Source organism: Leiobunum rupestre, chromosome 11, assembly GCF_980474605.1.
Source record: "Leiobunum rupestre chromosome 11, qqLeiRupe1.1.hap1, whole genome shotgun sequence".
In the NCBI taxonomy this organism is placed as follows: Eukaryota; Metazoa; Arthropoda; class Arachnida; order Opiliones; family Sclerosomatidae; genus Leiobunum; species Leiobunum rupestre.
This window is the reverse complement of record NC_143394.1, coordinates 49,669,953-49,695,536: the sequence shown is the minus strand read 5'-3', so window position 1 is coordinate 49,695,536 and position 25,584 is coordinate 49,669,953. Positions and strand designations below refer to the sequence as shown.

Genomic DNA, 25,584 nt, shown 5'->3' with positions numbered 1-25,584 from the left:
GTTCATAACTTAAATGCATAAGGTAACCAGAAGCAGTATATATATAATACAATAAAATATTTACAAAATGCTTGGTTTTGCGCTTGTTGCAGCCTATTTCCAGGGGCTAGTAGGCCACACTTTGAAGCTCTCTGGCGCTCTTTTAACTTTAATCGTAGGAAAATGGGGAAAAACAGGTATACTTCTCAACTCACCCCCTACAACTCCTTCAAATTTTGGCATAACCTTTTGAAACACCCGGTATATGATTACAAACGGCTCTTTAATTATGCATTCAGTGAATATTTAACTCTAGAGATTAGGTTACAGAGGGATAACTTTTCGACATCATTATCAAAAGTGCGTCTCGTCGGTTTCGTAGCAAAGGAGCGAATCCGCGTCGTACACGGACACAATGTCGTTCCACTTAGCCGTCAACTCCGAGGCGTCGCTTTCGATGAGCCTTTTCAGCAAAGACCATCCTCTGGCAGCGCTGCTCAGCACGTAGAGGTTGGACTGATCCTGGAGGTTGGTGTAAGCGCCCATAGTTAAAGACTGCGCCAATCTGCCTTGCACGCAATCCTACGGATGCGCGTTTTAGGATTAGTTACGGAAGGAATTTAAAATGAATAAATTAACGGTCAATTTTTATCAATAGCAATAAGAAACCATAATGATAATAATAAACAGCGAGGATAATACCCAAGGGCACCGCCTTAGGCCCAAGTCATCTAGCGATTTTTAATGCCTTAATTTAGGTGGCCGGTTTACAATGCGTAGGAGGGTGGTGGCAAGCCCTTCATGCCACGCGAGCCAACAGCTCCCTACACTTACTATTGTCGTTAAATGTGACAATTTACAAAAATTAATAGTATTACACAATAGTTTAGTGCCCTCTAGTGTCTAAATAGGTCCAAGGCGGAATATATTATTACCAAGGTCGATAATACGGTATATGCCTATTAGCGCAGTTCCCGTTAGTGCAGTTCCCATTTGCGTGGTTTCCCAAAAGCGCAGTTCTCAGAAGCGCAGTTCTCAGAAGCGCAGTGTCCCAAAAGCGTGGTTCCCAAAAGCGCAGTTCCCAAAAGCGCAGTTCCCAAAAGCGCGGTTTCGATTATTACGTATATGTATATAAAAATTAATGAAAATAAACCAAAGGAAATTTAAAGGAGATTCCAACCACCCATGGTCTCGAGATAAAGCGTCCGAGTGCTGTTTAGGAAATCCGAGTTCGAATCTCCGTTGGGGAAAGTAAGTTCAAAAATATATTTCGATAATTTCAATTAATTATCCAAATTTCAGGTTAGGTTAGCCGGGCGCGCCGCAGGCGCGTAGGCACTGTAGGTTAGGTTAGGTGTTTTCAACCCATTTGTTGAGATAGGGTTTACGAAAATCATATTTCTATATATAAAAATTATTTAAACAAATATTTTGTATTTTTTAGAATGCTGTATATATATATAACATAAACGTTTGTTCGGGAAAGTGCGCTTTTGGGACACTGCGCTTTTGGGAAACCGCGCTATTGGGAACTGCGCAAATGGGAACAGCGCTTTTGGGACAGTGCGCTTTTGGGAAAACGCGCTATTGGGAACTGCGCTAGTGGGCATAATAAACCGATAATACCGGGTGTTTCAAAAAGTTATGCAAATATTTAAAGAAGTTGTAAGGGGTGAGTTGATAAGTATTCCTGTATTTGTCCCATTTTCCTACGATGAGTTAAAAGAGCGCCAGAGACCTTCAAAGTGTGGCCAACTAGCCCCTTTAAGTAGGCTGCAACAAGCGCAAAACCAAGCAGCAGGGAAATACGAACATTAAGGTTTGGGCTCGTGTGATAGGCACAAAAGGACTTGGTAAACAAATCAAGGTAACCAGCGTAGAAAAGTAAACTTAAACAGTATTTAAAATCCCTGCTGCTTGGTTTTGCGCTTGTTGCAGCTTACTTCCAGGGGCTAGTAGGCCACACTTTTAACTCATCGTAGGAAAATGGGACAAATACAGGAATACTTATCAACTCACCCCTTACAACTTCTTTAAATTTTAGCATAACCTTTTGAAACCCCCTGTATACTACTCACAAGGAGACATCCCGAAGTGTAACGCACCGATTTTGTTCAAACTCGGGGGATTGGTAGACCTTCATGTATCATGAAAAATCCTAAAGGGAATTTATTCAATGGGCAACCGTTTTGCCATGGCAACGAAAAATGTTTTTGACAACACAAAATATAAAATTTTCCCATTGAAAATAACATGGGATTTTGACCTCAAATTGATCAAAAGTTGATCAATTTTGATGTTTTTTTGTCAATTTTTATCTATTTTTTCTATTTTTGGCTTTTGAAATTTGTTCAAATTTTTCACAGGAATCGGTCAGAATCCCATGTTATTTTCAATGGGAAAATTTCCATTTTAAGTTGTCAAAAACATTTTTCGTTGCCATGGCAAAACAGTTGGCCATCGAATAAATTCTCTTTAGGATTTTTCAAGTTACACGAAGGTCTACCAATCCCCCGAGTTTTAACAAAATCGGTGGGTTACACTTCGGGATGCCTCCTTGTCAGTCGATAAAAAGGTTTGATCAGAAAATTATCATTAAAACAATAGGAGGTATCATACTTATTGTTCTTACGTTACTTATGTTTGTAGGCAATATGATTGTCCACGCAGTTATACCTTGATCATGGCGACTTCGTCCACTCCCAACGGACTGATAACCTCCTCCAGTTCTCTGGCCCTGGTTTGATAACCGGCCAGAACATGTCCAGCAGCTGCTAGCGGGTCCAGTAATTTGGACTCGATCATGGCGTACGTAATCGCTGTTGAGATTTCGAATAACCGCGGAGCGACGTGGCAGTCCGTGAAGTCCAGGACGCCATACACGTTGTACGAATCCTTTTCGCAAATGTCGACGATGATGTTATGTTCGTTGTAATCTCCGTGTATCATAACTGCTCAAAAAGAATCCATTCTATTAGTAAAGGGCAATACTATATCTCTTTTAGCGAAATCACGGGTCAAATTTCGGCGAGGGGTAAGACAGTCTCAGATAATCTGTACACCGAGTTCTTGCATTTAGCACTGTTAAAGGTACATATTTTCAAGAGTTCGCGAGTTCCATTTAGCACTGTCAAAGGTACGGCAGTGTACACCGAGTTCACAGAGTGTTTTACCCCTCGAATTTCGGTTAACAAACTAGTCTGCAATTCGAAATTTTAGTAAGTTTAAATCAAGAATATTATAAATAGTTGTCTTATAAACAATAAATTATTTTACCAAAATTTAACATTGATTAACTGATCACTCTTACCCCACACTGCAAATTTAGAAAGAGTTTTTCCATATTAAATTTTGAAAACATCAAATTATTAGCTAAAATACAAAATTTTCCCTGCAGGTAAATAGGTAAGCGGACTACAAAATACCAAAATATGAAACTCGTTTGCTAGTTACAGAACTTTTCTTTTGGGCAGAAAATCTCTAAACACAAGTAGAAGAGTATAACGTTTTTTCAACTAAAAGTTTTAAAAATTAAATTTAATTTAAATTAAAATGTGTTTAATTAAGTATATTTCAATGATTAAACGGCATTTGTTTAATCAGCGTTTTCCAAAACCGCGTTTTTAAAATCTGCTTTTTGTCGAAATAGCGCTTTGTCATAACAGCGTTTTCCAAAACAGCTTTCTGTCGAAATAGCGCTTTGTCATAACAGCGTTTTCCAAAACAGCTTTCTGTCGAAACAGCGCTTTGTCATAACAGCGTTTTCCAAAACAGCTTTCTGTCGAAACAGCGCTTTGTCATAACAGCGTTTCCCAAAACCGCGCTGCTTTCTATAGCTCTAAAAGTGCTAACTAAAAAATTGGTTGCGAAATAAAGTTTAAATTTTCAAATTCATATATTTATTGACCAAGAAACAATTTCATTACTACATTACCCGAGTGGGTTATTATAGGAAAATATTAAAATTGTTAACGTGTTATGTATAAAAATAAAATAAAATACAGACTGATAGTCTTTTCATAGCGCGACAGATACTACATTCTATTCTTAGACGAAAGGCCGAGAAGCGATACCATTTTATTTCAGAAATTGTTTCTATGCTGAAAACGTCAAACCGATTTGCAAAACATTTTCTTTAATTTTTTACTCTGCAACTTAGATAATTACATTTCCGAACGCTTTTCGCCTACCTTGCCAATCAAATAAAAATATATTGAAAAAAACTGTGCTTGTTCTAAAAATTCGTACGTTTCACGCGCCTTTTTTCGATTTCCGCTAATTTCCGGATATTTCGGTATTAAGAATCCACTATTTTGACTAAATGCTGTTTTGAGAAACCGCTGTCTTGACAAAAACCGCTGTTTCAAAAAAAGCTAATTTGAGAAACGCTGTTTATAGAAAAAGCTATTTTGACAAGCCGCTGTTCTGAGAAACTCTTAACCAAGAAACGTTGACTAAACAAAATGCTCTTTCGACAAAACCGCTGTAATGAGAAACACTATTTCGATAACCACTGTTTTGACAAAGCACCGTTTCAACAAAATGCTGTTTTGAAAAACTCTCTTTTGAAAACGGTATTTTAATCAAGCGCTCTATTCCCTACATACCTATTTCAATATCCATTCATCAAATATTTTACTATATTAGGGAAATAATAGGGGGTGATCACACTTACCCCCTGATGACACTTACCTCCATTGACCATGCCAAATAATAATCTAATTTTAAAAGCGGTACTAAATCCTATCCACCAAAATATTTCGGTTACCAAATAGTAATCGGTTTCCAAATTAGTCTGAAATTTTAAATTTTAAAAGCGGTCCTAAATCCTATCAACCAAAATGTTTCGGTTACCAAATTAGTCTGCAATTTGGAATTTTAAAAGTGGTCCTAAATTCTATCAAAGCTGCCCAAAATAATTAAAAATAGCGAAACTTTTTCGGTGATAACTTTTAAATTCTTTAAAACTACAAAAATTTGATGCAGGGTGCATAGAAATTGAAATTTAATAAAAAAACATAAGTAACATAATAAACATAAATTTGGCACTTCCTATTGTTTCAATGCTAATTTTCTAACCGAACATAATTTCAACACTGACCGCTCAGCTCCGACTTGGACTCTCAACGAAATTAAGTAGTATATTATCGTCCTTGGCATTAGTATATTTATATTTGGGCATATTTTAGACACTAGGAGGCTCTGTTCTTAACGAAACCTGGATTGTGTGGTAACTGTGAAATTCAGTTGGGTGATAATCTAGGCTATTTGTCATACGATAAGTCTATAATATTGTTTCATAAGTTGGTCACGTTGGGGAATATTTTACTGAGAGCTAGTCACGAAGTTACATCATCACAAGAAGAAAATATCCCCCTAACGAGGCGCTGTCAAAGGCTACGTGTGACGCAGGAGCAAGCGAACGCAAAACGGCGACGAAGCCCATAATACAGTGTGTTGTGAATAGCTCTCAGTAAAGTTTTTGCATGTGAAGAATAGGAAGTCTCACACTTATGTAAGAATATTATACACTTATGGTCATACTTATAGTTATTATGTTACTTATGATATTAATAATAATAACATGGTGACTTTTAATGCCATTAATTCAGATGGCCGGGTTACAATGCGGAAGAGTTGTGCTGGAAAGTTCTTCATGCCACGCGAGCCAACTGCTCTATAGTTAGCGTATTTAAGGGGGTTTAGGTGTTCAACCCCCTCCCCGGAAATATTCCAAAGTTTAAACCCCAGCCGAAATGAAAACCTGCATAACATATTTTGCTAGCTTTATGATATAAAAATAGGCCCCGAAGTAATTCTACGTTTCTTAAGAAATAAACATTATTACGCATACTAAACTTAAAAGCTTGGTGTCCACTAGCGCGAGTAACGGCGTATTTGTCGACTGTGGCACTATATTTTAACGCGCGTAAGTTGAGAAGTGCGCCGTTACGCGTGATAGACCATGGTTTCCACTAGCGCGTCATTCAACTTTCGGACTTATAAGCGTTTTGACAAGAAAAAGGTATTATGATGGGTGCTAGTGGAAACCAAAATTACACCACAATTTTGTGTTTTAAAGACCAGCTTAATTTCATTATTTGATCTTCATAAAGATGTATATCTCAAACAAATTGTCAACCCAAAAATCGGTCACCTAACGTTTGGTGTACACGCTGCTTAAAGGGAATATAGCCTGCAAAGCATTCTTTACGGAAGACCCTTCAATTTTTCAAATTACCCTGTACAGTGGCGCGAAACACCAAATATCTGAGGTTATATTCCCTTTAATTCAGTGCCAATTACTTGGAAAGTTTAGTGTCGAAACTAATTGGCCTTTAAAAGCCTTTTACTTTTAGGTAATTTCTTGAATAGATCATTGTCTATTATTCGCTCTTCGAAGTTCTTGATGCTCGTCTCAATAAGGGTCACTTTTTCGCTCTCCAAGCCTTTTGATTTCAGAGTTGCTAGAAAGGGAACCAGTTTGGGTACGTTATAGAGGGACCATAATGAACGCCTGTGTCTCAAAACATCTGCCACTTTGGTTCTGGTCATCGCCTAAAATTAATTAATTTTATTAGCACCGTAGAACAAATTGTATTAAAGGGAGTAGAACCCTCCTTGTTTGGGAGGGTGCGCCATAGCTTCTCTCTTTTCTCGCTCATGGCGCTATAGTCTAGACTCTAGAACGAGAGTAGAAACACCCATTTCTTCTATTAGAGGAAGCGTGCCCGCCCTGAAGAGGTTTTCTCACTTGATACCTTTCTTGTTTCATATTTAGTGTTTATTTTTTAAATGCACCCTTAATTAACATATAAACAACAATATCCGAGCTATAAATTAGTTATTTTCAATATAGTTTGGATATTTATTCAAATATAATTTCTTAATAATGAGGTACGTGGTTTTAGATCCACGAAATGCGTTCTGGTAGATATGAGAAATTAAAGCACTACCGAAGCGGGGATGGTTATAGTAGGATAATATCTCAAAACCACTGTATTTCACACTACGTATTACATGTGGTTAAAAAAATGAGGGGAGGGAATTATGTAGTGCCCCAAATTCCTGAAAAGGTTATACTCCCTGTAACAGTACAAGGTTGCCGATTACTTGTAGCGCTGAGGACAAGTTAGCGAGCAGTTGTCCATATTGGTTCAAGACGTTGGCGGTGTAAGGCACGTGGTACAGCGTTGTTCCCGCTAAATAAGACAGCATATGGACAGCATAGGTATTTTCCCCGCATCGTTCAATTACATCGTCTAATAGTAAAGATGATATTATTATCAGTTCCATAACGGGTAATATATCGCAATTACCATCCTCGATGAGATCCGAGGCTTTCAGTCGGACCACGTAACCTCCTTCTAGGTTCAGTACGGGCATCGGAACTTTGACCCGTCCACCAGATGCGTTGATAACATTTTGTATTTCAACTACTGACTCTGTATAAGAAGAAAATGATTATTTATCTAGAAAAACTGTGTCATTCTGTTTTTCTAACCGATTAGATTGGGAATACCGCTATCCAAGCAATTGGTAATTTTCAGAGTATAATCCTTGACCGTTTCATCCGATTCTTCAACACTAGCCGCCTGTAAATAATAACAAAAATACTAATGTTAACTTCCAACTTCGTCACTCGAAATACACGTGATTTCCCCACATTTCGAAACGGAAATGCGTGTTACGGCGACTTCCGAATAACAGGACAATAACAACAATAATCAGAATAATGCGGAGCTAGATTCCCCAATCGGCGTATCACGAGAGATTCCGTGCTGGCATTTGAGAGGCGTCCATTGTTGGTGGTCCGCGGAGATCATTGTCTGAGCTCTTTGCACCATTAACCGCCATCCTGTCCAAAACGTTAAAAGCCGCCAGTACATTTCGTCAGTACATATTTAAAAAGGGGCACGTGAACGACAAAATCGTTAGTCGGGCTAAAGTGAATAAAACGAGGAAAAAAACTTTCAAAAAATGATTGTTATTTTAGATAAAAACACGGTGGTTTAAGGCTCTCCGAGGGGGAGGGGGGGGGACTAGATAATTGTTAAATAACTTTCCCTGTAAATTTGATTTGAACGTCATAGAATGGCGTTTTCCACCCATTGAATAAGAATTACGGTAGTAATGAATTTGAAGCGTGTTAACAGCCATTGTCCCGATCACGTATAGTTGGTCAAACGGGAATAGTCGCTCGGATACAACCCTGAAATGGCGACCAAACCTTCGGATTTTCCTGGACATATTTTATTATTCTTGTCAAATGCTTCGCGTCGTTATAATTTCTAAATTTCAAAATTCAGGGACGCGTTTTTTGCTTCGGTACGATTTTGTCGTCGCAATCATTTTCAACTGCTTTATTCGATTCAGCGCTAATTATAGATCTTTACGGGCGTATTTATGAGCTTCGATAATATTTTGAAGAATTTATTATCGGTCACGTCTTAAATTGACGGCGTCAGAATGAATTTGTTTTCGGTAAGAGAGAATGTCTCGGTTTTGTTGGTTCTTTGGTGTTTCGGTTGGATGTCGATTTTGGCTCAAAACGAAGGTAATCGCACTAATAGAAAACAATTTTTGACGGTGAACACAACGTCGGGTATGGTTCGGGGTGTGGAACGATTGGCAGCGAACGGTAAGCCAATCTGGTTATATTTGGGGGTACCATACGCCGAACCACCAACTGGGAAGAATCGTTTTCTACCGCCGATCGCGATAGCTCGTCGTGACGGAGTGCACCGAGCAGATAAACAACCCAATGCCTGCTCTCAGAATCCTTATCCATTTACCGATGTGATTCCGTTTTTGAAACGGTTCGCCTTACCCACCAATGTGAGCGAGGATTGTTTGTACCTGAATATCCACCGACCCGCCACTGATTTCGGAGCACCGCCCAATGGTAGAGCCGTCATGATCTGGTTATACGGAGGCGCCTTCACAAAGGGTTCGTAATTAGGCTTAGCTGACAGTTTGAGCTATTCGCTAAGAGTATTTCATTGGTAGGCACTATCTCTTACGACCTGTACGACGGCTCCGTCCTGGCTAACGAAGAAAGCGTCATCGTGGTTTCGATTTCGTATAGGCTAACCGCGTTTGGCTACCTGTTCCTCGACCATCCCGGTGTGCCTGGAAATGCTGGCTTGTACGACCAGTTGATGGGTATTCGATGGGTCAAAGAAAATATCAAAGCGTTCGGTGGTGATCCTGATAAGTAATAATCTTAATTTATTGGCGATGGCTTGCGAATGTTTAAAAAACTCTTTCATTAGAATCACCGTCTTCGGGGAGAGTGCTGGAGCCCTTTCCACGGCGTTGTTAGTGATTAGTCCGGAGAGTAAGGGTTTGTTTAGTAGGGCTATTTTGGAAAGCGGCTCTTGGACCGTTCCTTGGGGGACTTTGGACAAGGATGTTGCTCTGAAGAGAAGTCTCGAAGTGGCCAGAGGACTGGGCTGCTTGCCGTACATGAATGCGAACTACACAACGAAGCCATCCGAGGTATTGCTTTTTTGTTGTTGACTGGGCTCTTGGTTGAGGATGTTGCGTTGTATAACGCTTAACGTTGGGTTGTTACGCTAGTTGTTAAGGTACTGGCGTACGAAGGCCAACACGTACGTCAAAGAGGAAACGATTGCCTGTTTACTTAGCGTCAAGGCGGACGATTTATTGGATTTGGAGCCCAACGTGGTCGACAGTTGCGCGTTCGCGCCCGTTGTAGACGGTCGTATCCTTCCCAAAACGCCCCTTCAGCTTTTGAAAGACCGAACGGACATGAGTAAGACGACTAATCAGAAGAATCCTTTGCAAGTCCTGATGGGCACGAACACCAATGAGGGCACCATCTTCTTAGTTTGGCTCATCCCGGATGTCTTTTCCGTTTTTGACGAGACTGCCTTTTTGCCGCGGTATATCTCGTTATCTCTTGTAGGCTAGCGACGTTAGACCATTTTGAAATGTAGGGATATATCACAAACAGGAAAATCTTCAAAGACACGATCGAGGAATTCTCTCCGTACAAATACGACGCAGCCTTGAAAGCCGTTGAGTTTTTCTACGCCGACTGGAATCAGTTCTCAGCGAATCAACTGAAGGCCGATGAAAATGGCACGACTATAGTAGAAGAGGTGAATTTTGCGAATGCTATGGACAGTTTAGTCAACGACTACTACTTCACGTGTCCCATGAGAGACTCGGCAAACACGATCTCGACGGCCAGCCTTAATCTCGAAGCCTACAACGACGCCGGCAAACTTCCGACTGAGAAGCCCAAAGCCTTCGTCTACCATTACGAGCACAGATCGTCGGTATCTCTGTTTCCCGCCTGGACCGGCGTTTTCCACTCGCACGAAATTAACTTTGTTTTCGGGGAACCCATGAATTCGACCTTCGGGGCGCCCAAATATACTCAAAAAGAAATATTGTTCAGCAAACGAATCCAAAGAATGTGGGCCAACTTCGCTCGGACGGGGTAAACAACCGTATTTAGGAGTTAGATTTAATCACTTAGTTACTACAAATTTGACACTTTAGGGACCCCAACGTATCCCCGGACGGTAAGGAGGAGTTGATGGAAAATGTTCCCCGATGGCCAGCTTGGTCCGTCAAAGGACAGGAGTTCATGAGACTCTCGGCCAATTTCATAAGACCAGAACTAAATCTCAGGGCGCGAGAATGCTTGCTTTGGGGCTCGTATCTACCATCCATTGTGGAACGTGCCGGTGAGGTCCTAAAGGTTTTCCTCACTAAAAATTACCGATAAGGTCATTAAGTGTTTTCTCGATGTTCTAGAGCACCTGAACAAGACGATTAAGTTTTATAAAGAGGCTGCGGAAGCTTTAACGCCCAGCAAAAACCTGGACAAGTATCTCGAAAGTCTGCGGAAGAAGGACAACGAAGCGGTCGTTAATTCCATTGAGCCCGAAAATGATGCGGCCAACGTGGACGCGTCGTTCAATGTCTTTTTGCTAACAGTCGGTCTAGTGCTTGCCTTTGTGTCCTCAAGTACTTAAATTTTCATAAAGAGACATAAATATAAAACGTTGCTAACCTTGAGAACCTTTATATGGAAGTTCCGGTCGTCATAGCTGACCATTTGTTGCTGAGAAATAACTTTTAGTCCATAAAACCGTTCCACCAGTCCAGGAATTACCGATTCCGAAACGGGTGGTTTGATCATTTGATAGGTTTTCAGAACTGAACATTCCATCTTACCGTAGTTTTAGTCAAATGCGCGGGTCTTAGTAAATGTTATTTCATTAAAAGTCGGTAGATCTGTGTCGTTAAATCACGCAGCTGCAGTTTTAAACCTTCTCTACTATATAGTTAATTGTTCATTATTTCACTATCAAACAGTAAAGTGAACAGCGAACGTTGGTACACTTTTCGGAGGATCATCAAGGAACATTTTTCGAGTAGGTGACTGATTTTTAGGTGTACCATTTGTTTGAGATATACAACTATTTGAAATTCAACCAATGAAATTAAGCTGCATTTGAACCACCGTCTGCTTACTATATATTATTGCGTTTATCGAAATAGCAGACATAAATAATTTTGACATGCTAAACTTAATTTCTAAATTTCCTTAATAAAACATTATAGCAGACGACAATAACAAAATCGAATAATCCCATTGGAGGAACCGAAATCGAGAGCCCCGCAAAAAGTTATTTTCAAAAATACTCGACGGTGGTGCGAAGGGGCAAAACATTACCCCCCCCCCCCCTTGAAAAAAAAATCCAAAATGTTTTTCCAAGTTCAAAGAAAAACAATTATAGGTGGCGGCGGCGGTTAGGTGCCAGATAAAATATCGGCGACGGCGGCGGCGTTAGATAGGCAGCGCTAGGATCTAGTCACGGGTGACGTTTCGATGATGTTTTACTAGGGAAAGTCCTGGACATAAGAGTAAATTCGACGAGGCACCCTGCTTCTAAGCATAAACTGAACTGAACTTCTACGTATTTCGTGACGAATGAGCTACATAAAAACTAGCTTATTTTATAGAAAGGCATATAGAGTAATGGCACTGTGACGTTCTAGTACGTCACCCACGCTCTTTCCTATAGATAGAAAATTTGTGACCAAAATGGCGGCCATGGCCAAAGCTACGGAGTGCTACTACTCTATTGTGCTATGGTGACCTACAAAAATTTAATATAAACCCATTTTTGGTGACTGGGTATAAACCAAATAATTGGCACATCGGATATGACCAACTAATTTGGCAGCAATAAAATTGAATAGTCCGAATGGTACTTAACTCCGGGATATTTTAGTGGTAATATGGTTACCATAAGTTACAAAATAAAAATGATTATGTTACTTCCTATTCTCCCAACACCAGGAAACTATATAGGTATACACTTGGAATGTCTAAGGAAGATTTTTACGGCCGTGATGAAGCTCGTAGAAATGGGCGTGTCTTAAAGCGGCAAAACTCACGAGAAAAACTCTGGCGCCCCGCTACCCTAATCCGACGAAAACTCGTCATTAAGCCTAGTCATGGTTATTATATTATTAGCTTACCTGATTATCTCTTTTATAACCATACAAATACGCGAAATTACGTATCACTACACTTCTTTCGCGATGAACATTATAATTACTTCAAAATATTAAGTACGATAATAAATTGAGGTTTTTAAATCCATTGTTTTATAATCGTATTTTGCGTGGGAAGATCGCCTATTTGTTACCATGACGACGCAATCTTTTCGCGTCAAACCTCGAGCCAATGAATTTGAAATGTCGTGTTACGTCTTACACTTGACGTAGTTAAGCCCCGCCTTTTTCTCGACGCGCTTTCGTATCACCCTCCCAATGGAACCTTAGACATTCCAAGTGTATACCTCTATAGTTCCCTGAAAACACTCACTTCGTTACTGTACTTTTTTTGTTTTCGAATTTGAAACTATCCTGGTTGGAATTTTACCAACGAAGTAACGAGTTTCATGTTTCAACTTTCAACTCTTCCGATTACGAAATCGCTCTACGACAGACTATCATTATAGGGAGCTAACAGTTCTACGTCACACGACGTCACCCATGCTTTTGCCTATTGAAAAAAATTTCTATCCAACATGGTGGCCACAGGCCAAAGCTACGGAGTGTTAGTTCCCTATAGAAATTTTTTCTTATTCCTGTATCTAAGAAACAATTGCATACTCCACTGCTGTTTAGTATATAGAGGTCAATGGTAAATATATAATTTTTTTGGGTCTTAAGCCTAGTTTAGATAAAAGTCGGGTTCGAACTCATTAAAATGTAATTGTAATTTCAAATCTCCAGATCTGGCTAAATATACCTGATTTTCTTAAATTTATTGCAAAGTCTTATTCAGTTATAGAAATTAATTTTTGAACCAAGGAATTGTTACCATACCAAAGTGACTGAGAAAAATCATTTCACCTCGGGCAGTAATCGAACCTTTGGGTCACCGTCCCAACGCCACTACCATTGAAGTAGATATTTAATGCTGTAAGATTACATTAATATTTTTTTAAATCTTGATCCTAATTTAGGTCTTTAAAATTGCCCCGTTACCTACATATCAGAAATATTATATATATCTTAAAGGGGAACGGTCAAGTTTTAACCAGTTAGATAGCCCTGTAGCCCATTAAAAACTAAAATTTATGGCGAAAACCACATCAAAAAATATTAAGTGGTTAATTTTTAATAAAATAAAGAAATTTCGGAAAATCGAAAAGCGCCCGTCCGCCGCGACACCTGGTGAGAAGTCGGTGAGACAGAAAAACAACGTAAAAAGCGCGCGCTGCTGAAGACGCAAAACATATGTTTTGCACGCGCGGCGCGTTCCAGTTATAAGAGACCTAAGCCTAAATTGCGCGATTTTAAAAGTTGGGATAGTTCGCAAATCGCTCATACGGGGTTAGGGCGCTGGCGGCAGCCCCTAAGATGGCGGCGAAAATTCAAACCCAAACACCTGGCGTTATTTTTCGTTTCAACTTTTTGGGCCAAAAGCTATTTTTTCAAGACAAAAAAGGTACGTGTTAGTATATTGAACATCTTGTTAATCTTTTGATACGGAAATAAGGCCATATTTGGAGAAGCTTGGCCGTTCCCCTTTAATATAAGAATTCTCCAGCTTGAAACATGTAACTACGCCGGTCCCCGTTGATTTTTTAAAGCAAGTGTTGAAACAAATCAGTGCTACATTACATACTGACTTTAAAAAAACATTTCATCGAAAAAACATCGTTAATAAATAAGAAAATATCCTTATAATCGCTGCGAAGGAATATATTTCATTTTTACGGACTAGATGGATACTTATCACGGTTGATTAATATCATTTACTTCTGATAATACATGTATGTAAATTTCTGGTAACGTATAGTAAAAATATATTTTTGATTAACTTAAATAACAATGTATTCTAGGTTACCCACGCAGAGGCTTAAGAAAAAGGGTGTTGGACAACTTAAACCGTCATTTTTCTAACAATCGCTATTAAATTTTGTCAAAGAGACATAAATATTAAACGTTGCGAAACGTAAGAACCTTTATATGGAAGTTCTGGTTTATTTTAGGGGAAAAGAGCAAACATGAGGTATTAGCCTAGCTGATTATTTATTTTTTTATTATTCATTTAGATCGTCCAGGGCCCCAAAGGTTCTATAATTCCTATAAAATCCTATATTTTCCAAAATATTCTTTAACATCCTATATTTTCCAAAATATTCTATAACATCCTATATTTTCCAAAATATTCTATAACATCCTATATTTTCCAAAATATTCTATAACATCCTATATTTTCCAAAATATTCTATAACACCCTATATTTCCAAAATATTCTATAACATCCTATATTTTCCAAAATATTCTATAACATCCTATATTTTCCAAAATATTCTATAACATCCTATATTTTCCAAAATATTCTATAACATCCTATATTTTTATCAAAATAACCTATACTATCCTATAATTTTTATATTTTGCCCATTTCAAATCCCGCCAACCAGTTAAATTGCTAGATTTAGCTACATGATAAATTCCTATACAAAATCATTAGTCTATACTTTTGTTATTGTTAACACGGTAGTATATTTCTGTGATAAAATGCTTAAATAGTTTATATTTTTAAGTGAAAATCAAAGATTTATTTAACTAAATATAGTTTTTGTTTTTAAACGCGTAAAGTTAGCAATAGTCCTATACACTCCGATAATTTAGAAAAAAATAGCCCTATAAACTCCGATAATTTAGAAAAAATAGTCCTATAAACTCCGATAATTAAAAGTAATTTTAAGAGCTGAACTACATCGCTAGTAAATAAAAAACCGGAAATTATTATCCTACCGGTACTGAATCTTTTGAAAGCGATTCTTTCCACCTCTTGTGATAATTTTAAGAATATATCATTAGTTAATTTACGTAACTTATCGGACCTAGGCTTAGCATCATTTGAAGTCAGGTTGAATAATTTTTATATCTTCGGCTACAGCTAGGAATTCTGGTTGAATTTTTCAAATATAATTTTCAATTCAGTCGAAATACTCGATTGATAAGTTTCACAGTCAAAACTGGGTTTCTCATTCACTTCTGTTAACAAAAGTAAGCCAAGATGGTCTAGATGTTTGAGCACGGCCAACTTCGATCTCTCGCGCTACAGCGGCCATCTCATTCGTTGACGTTTCTGTGTTAACCTATGAGCAAAAGATGTGTATGACGTGAGCGCCCCTAGCGGATTATTATTTTTAGAACAGTTTTTACATTGAAGTCAATATAAAAACCGAGCGTGGCGCTGAACTCCTACACGGTTTAGTACAGTTTATAGGGGGAAAATCCGTGATCGCGGAATTTCGACGAATGTGTTGGCCGCTGTAGCGCGAACAGCGCGTGATCAAAGTTGGCCGTGGTTTGAGCCTTTGTGGTTTTAAAATTCCTTCCTCCTTATCAAGGGCTAGCCTAGCAATAAGCTTGTGGGCTGATTCTTCACTCGCTTAATTTATTTTAGATAAACTAAAACTAATATAACCCGCAACTTTCGCGTTTGTCTTACACATAATTGCTGTTATCAAACGGACTCCAAATATTTATGGACGCGAAATTTTAGGCAGACGACCGTATCCGGTGACGCCACTGTGGGCGGGGTTTAAAAGTTCAGCCTTTTTTGAACGTGATGGCGCCAGTATCAGAGGAGATCTATATCCATGGTTGAATATGAATAATTATTCATGATTGTACAAAATAAAACATATATTTACTCTTCAGTTCTTCCACGGTTTATATATTTACACAGATTGTAGGTTAAAATAAAAACTTCGTTATATTTGCATATATTTAAATATATGCAAAAATAACGAAGTTTTTATTTTAGCCTACAATTTAACAACGCATATAGCACTGCGAACTTAACTATTAATTAATGTTATATTTACACAGGTTAGAATTGTCGGTAGCTTCGCGCATACTACGGGACGGGGCCGCTTAAATTCTGCTGACTGGCAACTCGGTTTTCCAAATCGCGCTCGCTGCGCCATCTAATTTATTGAAACAGTACTAATTGGATAGAAATATATATAGATTTGGTCAATAGTTTTACAATTTTATACGAGATGGCGCAGCGAACGCGATTTGGAAATTTCCGAATGCGAGAGTAGCGCTTAAGTGGCCCTTCCCGGAGCGCGACAAGTCTAACCCTGGTTCTTCGTCGAGAGGCGCGTTTTCACCACTTGATAGTTGATACCCCAATAGTTGATTTTATAAAATGTCTTTACGCTTGCCCAACTTGTTGAAATGTTGCCCTGGAATAGTTCAGCCAATTCCCTAGAATGAGAAAACGGATCCACAGCTGAAGCGGGGAGGCAACATTTCAACAAGATGGCCAAGGTTATTTTATAAAAAGAACTATACACTCTTTTTCGCGGTCTTTTTGACCCCTCTTTTTGGCCGCCCGCTAGTCGGCCATTACCTGGAACCACCGGTGGGGGGTCTAGGCTCGGGTCTTTGGTCCCAGGATATGGAGAATGGGGGTTAAGGGGGGTAAACTCAACATGGACGCGCCCAGCAAAATTAAAAAAAAAGAGTCTATAGGCTTCGAGCTTAGAAAAGATAGCGCCATCTAGTTTAATACTTGTCAATTAAATGTGTGAAGAAATAGCAGGCGACTTTTAAATATGAATGTTCTTTAACTGAAACGTTCAGCTTTTATATCGAGAGAATTTTGAATGAGCAGACAACTTTCACGTATTAGATTTAAAATTCAGTCGGTCAGTCAGTCGGTAGGCGGTGATACTTCTGACCAAAGTTTAAACTACGCAAATGTTACTACCAAGAATGTATTTATTTCTACTCAGGGAGAATGAATATGTCGAGACTATCGACGGACACGCTGAGGCCCTAACCCCGTCACGCTAAGTGGGAGGGGAGAGAAAAAAGGAGGCGGTCTTATTTTTGCGTCCTCGCAGCAGTGTTAATCGCGTCGAATAACGTAATATTTAAGAACCAATGAGATTGCAGTATTATTTGATTTTATTAAAGCGGAGGAGCATACCGGGGGCCCCAATGGGTGGAATTGGAGAAACGCTAAAAATAATCTCGACATATTCATTCTCCCTGAGCACGGCCAACTTTGATCACGCGCTGTTCGCGCTACAGCGGCCAACACATTCGTCGAAATTCCGCGAGCAAGGATTTTCCCCCTATAAACTGTACTATAACGTGTAGGAGTTCAGCGCCACGCTCGGTTGTTATATTGACGTCAATGTAAAAACTATACTAAAAATAATAATCCACTAGGGGCGCTGACGTCATACACATCTTTTGCTCATAGGTTAACACAGAAACGTCAACGAATGAGATGGCCGCTGTAGCGCGAGCGATTGAAGTTAGCCGTGCCCTGAGTATAAATAAATACATTCTTGTTACTACGTTATGTTTTGCACCACCTATCAAAATGGGGGCCCTAGGCAGCAGGGGCGTTGAGGTTGGGGGGTACATTAAGAGGGAAGAATACAGTAAAAGCCTCTTTTTCGTTCGAGCTGAACGTTTTTGTTTTAACAATTACATAATTGAATTATATTTTTCTTATTAAGCTGAACCTTCCTCTAGTGCTTAAAATAATTTTGATTATTCTAATATTAATAGTTAACTACTAAAGGGTAGTTTGGGCGTTTGCTCAACTTGTTTAGCTCCGGGGGTCCGAATTAAAACGTAACAACTTAATTAATTTTAAATTAAAAAATACAAGAGGATGTTCTACACTTAAATATTAATTTTATAAGTTAAAATACGAAATTAAAAGAGTACAGCTTGAAATAGCGCGAAAATAGGCAATGGCCACTGTAGTCGTCCCCCTTGGAGGGAATATAGCCAACGTTTGCAGCTCTGGCCGCTCTTGCCTTTGGCTTTAAAAATGTTTGGCGCCACTGTACAGGGATATTTGAAAACATGAAGGGCTCTTCCATAAAGATTGCTTTGCAGGTTATATTCCCTTTAAGAGCACAATATATGATATTATAAAAGTTGACAAATATTTGAAAATTTTACTTCAGTTGCTATACTTTCGCATGCTAAAGATTTCCTGAATGACGACACTGTTTCTACCATTGAGTTGGGAATAAATAGAGGTACAACTAAATCTGGCTGGCGCGGGACCAATTTCTTTCAATAAGGAAACTTTATCAATTTTATCGTTCTACCGTGGCGGCATCTGTCTCTGGTGGTGGCCACTATATGCCAATTGAATTTTTGCGCGAATCTGACGCGAAATTAAAATGTACGATTTCTCGTAACAAACAAACCTTTGAAGTTGTTTAAAAATAATTTTATTCTGTCAACACGATCCTTTTTAACACAAGTTACGGTGAGTTAGCTAATAATTATTTATTTTTAGCCATATAACTTTACAAAGTATAGATGGCGCTACCGCCTAATTATAAAGATGAATTTCGTACAGTCTTCTCAGAACAGGTCCCGCGTAACCATGGCAACCGAAATCATAATTGTAATTCCAGCAGTATTATTCCCAATTCAATGGTTTCTACTTTGGAACTTCATCTGTCTTCATCCATGCCTTCCTAAATTTTACTTCGCGTGTAACATTCATTTCAAAAACAATTACATATTGACACACTTTTGATAATTATGTCACTTTTGGTATAATCATGAATCTATTTAACCCATGAATATTTAACTCTACGTGATTTATTTTTTTAAACCAATAAGAACGAATTCTGAATTGATGTCAATTAATCGCAAGATAGTTTACGAGAGCAGAATAGCCATAGACAAATAAAAGATTATCCAGGACAGCAATCCCGTGCCTTACCCTGTACTAATATTGTCGTCTCCGCAATTTAACCCTCCACTGGGGGGTGGGGAAGGGGATGAACCGGAATTGGGTACAACATCCGGCTGGTTTTCCCGGTCGGTATTCATCGGTTTCAAAATTATCTAAAATGTCTGTGACGTAAGTTGTACCCGAAGTGACGTAGTTCTAAGCTTTCACCATTTTTCAAAAGGTGGCGCTAGTAGTCGAGGGTTACGTTGAGAAGACGCGTTTTGAAAAGGATAGCTGTCCTGTATAATCTTTTATTTGTCTATGCTCGAAATGACTTCTCACCATTGAGTTGGGAATATTAAACTAGAGATCCAATCAAATCTGCTCCCCGCGAAACAAGTTTTTGAAAATTACGAATGTGCCGTCTCCTCTAAAATGACGAGAAAACGTTATCATATGACCCGTGGCGCCATCCATTCTTTTTGAAAAAAAATATTTTTGCGGGAAAACGCGTCTTATTTGAACGAACCATTGAGAGATAGATGGCGCCACGGGTATAATGATAAAGCTTTTTCGTCATTTGGGAGCAGACGGCAGCATTCTTATTTTTAAAAACTTGTTTCGCGAAATACTGAAATCCGACGTTTTGATTTGACCTCTAGAGAGTCTAGATTAATATTCCCAACTCAATGCTTCTCACAGACAGTTCGCGTTATTTTGTTAAAAATAACGCTTGAAGTTATAAATATATATCGAGTGCCTGAGAGGTTTTTAACAAATTAAACATACAAACTTTCTCTGAATAGCTAAGCCTCAGTGATACTTTGGAAGAAAACCCTAGTCAGTGTTTGCCATATTATATTGGCTCACGAGATAAATAGATTCACGGTAAAATGTATTAAATAATTTCAACACCAAAACCAGACTAGGTTGAAAATCAAGCATACGTAATATCATAAGTAACATAATAACAATAAGTATGACAATTAACGAGATTTACAACCAAACTGATTTTCATAGTAATTGCGTAATCAAGATGTTTTCTCAGCACAGAGCCCTCTAGTGTCTAAAATACGCGAGACTTCCGCTAAGCCGAAATATCCGGTTTCCGATAGATAGGCGCAATATTAGGCTAAAATGATAAAAATTTAAAAAAAATTATCGGCGCCTCGATTTCGTGTTTTTTTTATCACGCGTGATTCGCACGCGGGCTTCAAAACAAAGCCAAGCCCCTCGCGACTCCAGAACGTGCTCTCCGATATTAGCCTTAAATTTATATAAAAAATTTGTCACCCAAAACGGTAAGTCGGGAGTCCAAGTCACAGCTTGAAGAGAGTATCAGTGCCGAAAAAAGGTTCAGTTAGAAAATTTGCATTAAAGCAATAGGAAGTGTCATACTTATTGTTGTTATGTTACTTATGTTGTTGTTATGTTACTTATGGTATTATCTATAAAGCAAAACATTGGTCACTCTGCTCATTGGTTGGTAATCGAAGTCATCGGCTGGGGGCAGTCGGTTTTTCCATAGTCACGTATTGCAACGATGATTTTTTAATGGACTGACCTAGGCCTAACTTTAATTACTAACTTTTTTCCCAATTAATACCGTTTAGATACGCCAAATCATCATTGGCAAGTTCATTAACTCCTTATTTTTTGTTTTAGAAAGTATTAGTGACCGAAACGAGTCTAGCCTCTCCGAGGTAGCGGCTATGATCTGCTACAGTCAAATTATAAAGTCAAATAAATGTTTTTTCTTAAATAAACTTATCAAAATATAAGCAAAGGATGCATAAATTATATTAAAATGCAAATATCATTTTTTATAAAGTCAAATTTACTAATAACGATGAGGAAAAACTGCTTTAGCCGCTACATATCGTAGCGATAGTTTTCGATCGCGGTATATAACATGTATCTTAAGAGTTAATTATACAACTTCATCTGGCTCTTCTGTTAATGCTCTTCGCTTGAAACATGTACTTTCGCGAGATACCGTTGATTTTTCAAAATACGTTTTGAAACAAAAATAGTGCTAAGCGAACTACATAAATATTGTTTTTTTATAAAAGAAAATATCCCTACGCATTGTAATTTTTAAATTTTAGATTGGTTTGCAGAATCTAAGGGGACTCAATGATCAGGCTTTAAAAAGCACGCGTTAATACTGGGAATGGGAAAATCACGGATAATTTTAGTTCAATGTAGTTTCGTAGAGAAGCTGGAGCGTTCACGGAATCACGTTCAAATTTGTCAAAATGGCGCCGTTGTTGTCGGTTAAATGATTAGGCTTAGTAAGTTTTATTTTTCAAATTGCTTCTTTAGAAGTTTAAATAATGGTAATTAAACATTGTGTCAAGTAAAAATAACCAGTAAGCCGCATATGACTGAGGTTTTTTAATCAAATTCAATGGAATCCATATCATTCTTAAAAAAAATTAATTAACTAAGCCTAACCTAACTTTCTAGCACGTACTGTCGCCTAAGCCTCTCGTAGTGATAGTTGAACAGTATTCTTGAGGTGCTTCAAAGCGGCTGGCGTACCTCAGTAATAAGCCTTCCGATTTAGGCCACGCCGTGTCCAAATATCTAAAACAGTGAGTCCCCTTAGATTCTTGGTCCATGAGTGGATACTTTTATCGGAAGATTATTATGTATTTCTGATTATATGTAAATTTTTGAGGACGGATTGTAAAAAATGGGGGCAGAGGTGGAAGACAACTTGAACTCTGCTCCACTGTAATGAGGGAGCTTGACGACTGAAGTATGGTGACCCCCAAAAAGGACAAATAGCTAACGTGTCCTCCAATGCCTTTGTGGTTTTGACCCTCAAGTACTTACATTTTTGATAGACTGACAAATATAAGACAAACTTAAGAACCTTTAAATGGAAGTTCCGGTCGTCATAGCTGACCATTTGTTGCTGAGAAATGACCTTTAGTCCATAAAACCGTTCCACCAGTTCAGGAATTACCGATTCCGAAACGGGCGGTTTGATCACTTGATCGGGTTTCTGAACTGAGCTTTCCATATTACCGTAGCCTTAAAACTAAGTTTTAATAAACCAAGTGAATGTACTGTAATTTTAATTCTTTAAAAACCGGTCTATCACTGTCACGCAGTGGTGTTTTAACCATGGTTTTCGCTTATCTCCGTTACATCGGCAGAAGAAGATAAATCCGAAATTATCATTCTACTTACTGAAAAGAACTGTAGTGGTTGTAGTTTTGTATATATCGTAGGCATACAATATATACAGGGTGTCGACTAAAAAACGATCCAGAGCTAATAATTAAAAAGCTATTATTTCTAGGAATTTTATATTTTCAGATCGCATAGCACGCGCAGGGGGTCATTAGATGACCTTGAACCATGTCCTCAAGGTCATTCAAAAACTATCTCAAAAACCGTTAGATTTAGAGCTTCGGTTCCAATTAGAAAGTTGTGCGACATCGTATTTTTGGTCCACATGGCACTGAACCGATGAAAATTTACTAATAGGAAGCCAAGAAAATAAACGTCACAAATAAAAATGTCCAAGAGATCATGCTTAGGTGTCAATAATTTAGAAAATACTTGTGATACGTCATCGACATTTTCAGGACAAATTCACTCTGGTAAGATATCTTAGGCTATTAAAATTTGTTTGACCTTGAACCATGTCTTCAAGGTTATTAAAATGTTTGGAAGGTCGGTTCCAATTCGAAAATTGTTCGCCATCGCTTTTAAATGCTAATTTGTTTCAATCGACCTAATCCGATCTTAATTGAAATAAATTTTTATGTTGGTAATTAGTCATTGAACATTTTTATTTATGATCTTCTTGATTTTTGTGTTTACTTCCTTAGCTTCCTATTGTCCAATTTACATCGGTTTATAGCTACATGGACATAAAATTCAATGGCGCACACTTTTCTAATTGGAACCGAGTTTCTAAGCTCAACGCTTCTCGAGATAGATTTTGAATGACCTTCGGGACATTTTTCAATGTCATTGAATTGGGTATCTTCTAATGACCACCTAAGCGTGCTTTGCGATCTGAAAATATCAAATTCCTAGGAAAAATAGCTTTTCAATTATTAGCTCGGAATCGTTTTTTAGTGGACACCCTGTATAACATCAGTTTCCAAATGGCGGGCTTATCAAAGTGATGGTAGAGTTCGTCGGGGGAACGTTTAGGGGATGTGACCAGGATGAGTCCAATTTATAGCGAGTGAGCTGAGTGGCTATAAACTTGCCTTTGATACATGTGTTGAAAGATAAGGGAATTTAAGAGTTTGAAAGCCGTAGCTAAAGCGTCATCTGTTGGAAGATTAAAGAAAGTTCTTTTAAATTTTAACCTTATATACAAATTTAAAATTCTTGATTCAGCTATCAATTTATGAAAATTTGTGGAAAATTGTTAAAACCAGGGATATCTGATTAACTTATTTGCGTTGATAGATGGCAGTATACTATAAAACCTTCACATGTTATCTTGTTTCATTTCAGATTATTTATTTCAATGCGTTCGTTATTTATCTACCTTATTATCAATTAAAATAGTTAAATAAAAATGTAATAACACTTTCTAGAACCAATTTTATTTAATGGAAATTGTACGTAAGCCAAATCTTTAAGGTTATTAGCCTTGCAACCTGGTCTCTGACGCAATTCATTTTAGGGCTACTTGTCGAAGCTAGTTAGCCATCAAATGTGACGGGGAACACTTTTCTAATTGGAACCAACTTCGTATCTCTTACGGTTCTCAGGTTAATTTTTGAACGACCTTGAAGACATGGTTCAAGGTCATTGAAATTTTCATTGTCGGGTAACCCCCTGAGCGCTCTATAACACCCTGAAATGTCAAAATAATGATCCGCAAGGCTAATAGCCAAGGCACCATCCTACGCTCAAGTCATCTAGCGAGTTTTACTGCCTTTAGTTCAGGTGTTAAGTTAATAAGAACCACCTATGGACTGTGAAAAAAATAACTTTGTGAAAACAATAACTTTGTGAAAAAAATAACTTTGTGAAAAAAATAACTTTGTGAAAAAAATAACTTTGTGAAAAAAATAACTTTGTGAAAAAAATAACTTTGTGAAAACAATAACTTTGTGAAAAAAATAACTTTGTGAAAAAAATAACTTTGTGAAAAAAATAACTTTGTGAAAAAAATAACTTTGTGAAAACAATAACTTTGTGAAAAAAATAACTTTGTGAAAACAATAACTTTGTGAAAAAAATAACTTTGTGAAAAAATAACTTTGTGAAAACAATAACTTTGTGAAAAAAATAACTTTGTGAAAAAAATAACTTTGTGAAAAAAATAACTTTGTGAAAAAAATAACTTTGTGAAAAAAATAACTTTGTGAAAAAATAACTTTGTGAAAAAAATAACTTTGTGAAAAAATAACTTTGTGAAAAAAATAACTTTGTGAAAACAATAACTTTGTGAAAAAAATAACTTTGTGAAAAAAATAACTTTGTGAAAAAAATAACTTTGTGAAAAAAATAACTTTGTGAAAAAATTAACTTTGTGAAAACAATAACTTTGTGAAAAAAATAACTTTGTGAAAAAATTAACTTTGTGAAAACAATAACTTTGTGAAAAAAATAACTTTGTGAAAACAATAACTTTGTGAAAACAATAACTTTGTGAAAAAAATAACTTTGTGAAAAAATAACTTTGTGAAAAAAATAACTTTGTGAAAAAAATAACTTTGTGAAAACAATAACTTTGTGAAAAAAATAACTTTGTGAAAAAAATAACTTTGTTAAAACAATAACTTTGTGAAAAAAACAACTTTGTGAAAACAATAACTTTGTGAAAAAAATAACTTTGTAAAAAAAATAACTGTGAAAAAAATAACTTTGTGAAAAAAATATATTAATATAGATGGCGTTACTTTATAGTAAAAAAGAATAATTCGGGGACTACTTATGTTATAATGGGTCACACTTACTGCTAAACATAATTGATTTGTTGTTTTTATAAGTTTAACCAGAAGTTTATAATATATATCTTACGAGAGAAGTATCCATCGGCCCTATACTGGTAATGCTTTAAATTCTATCGTAAGAGATATGTTCTGGTTCAAGATCTTACTTCTGGAGTTACGACGTCGCGTGCACTTGACCGCGTGAAGCGGCCTTGCATGCACTATTTGAAATCAGACCTGTAATAAAATGGCAGCTCTCACAAATAAGGATATAAAAGAGTGTATAGAGCTAACAATTACTTTAGGAATTAACACTAAAATCACTGCAACGACACTAACAAGGAGACGACCCAAGGTGACAATCACCGATTTTGTTCAAACTCAGGTATAATGTACACCTCCATGTAACTTAAAAAAACTGCGAGGGAA

At 37.5% G+C, this 25,584-nt stretch overlaps 2 protein-coding genes across 4 annotated transcripts; one reads left to right on the top strand and one right to left on the bottom strand.

Moving 5' to 3' along the window:
- Positions 1 to 248: 248 nt before the first annotated feature.
- Positions 249 to 22,401, bottom strand: LOC149923146 (hydroxylysine kinase). 3 transcript variants are annotated; one of them, XM_090163105.1, is made up of 7 exons: positions 22,116 to 22,401; positions 7,484 to 7,574; positions 7,299 to 7,424; positions 7,093 to 7,241; positions 6,333 to 6,537; positions 2,656 to 2,933; positions 249 to 561 (listed from the first exon to the last, which is right to left on the bottom strand). In XM_090163105.1, exons 1-7 carry the CDS (start codon positions 22,263 to 22,265, stop codon positions 334 to 336), a joined length of 1,227 nt encoding a protein of 408 aa, XP_090019231.1. In that variant the 5' UTR covers positions 22,266 to 22,401; the 3' UTR covers positions 249 to 333. The 3 variants fall into 3 exon arrangements, with proteins under 3 accessions (XP_090019231.1, XP_090019233.1, XP_090019232.1); XM_090163107.1 differs by having other exon boundaries at positions 2,656 to 2,930; XM_090163106.1 differs by lacking the exon at positions 22,116 to 22,401 and adding an exon at positions 11,039 to 11,203.
- On the top strand, positions 8,434 to 11,042 carry LOC149923147 (cholinesterase-like). Its single transcript, XM_090163104.1, has 7 exons — positions 8,434 to 8,929; positions 8,989 to 9,196; positions 9,255 to 9,480; positions 9,562 to 9,887; positions 9,959 to 10,450; positions 10,513 to 10,700; positions 10,771 to 11,042. Exons 1-7 carry the CDS (start codon positions 8,449 to 8,451, stop codon positions 10,989 to 10,991), a joined length of 2,142 nt encoding a protein of 713 aa, XP_090019230.1. The 5' UTR covers positions 8,434 to 8,448; the 3' UTR covers positions 10,992 to 11,042.
- Positions 22,402 to 25,584: the final 3,183 nt, after the last annotated feature.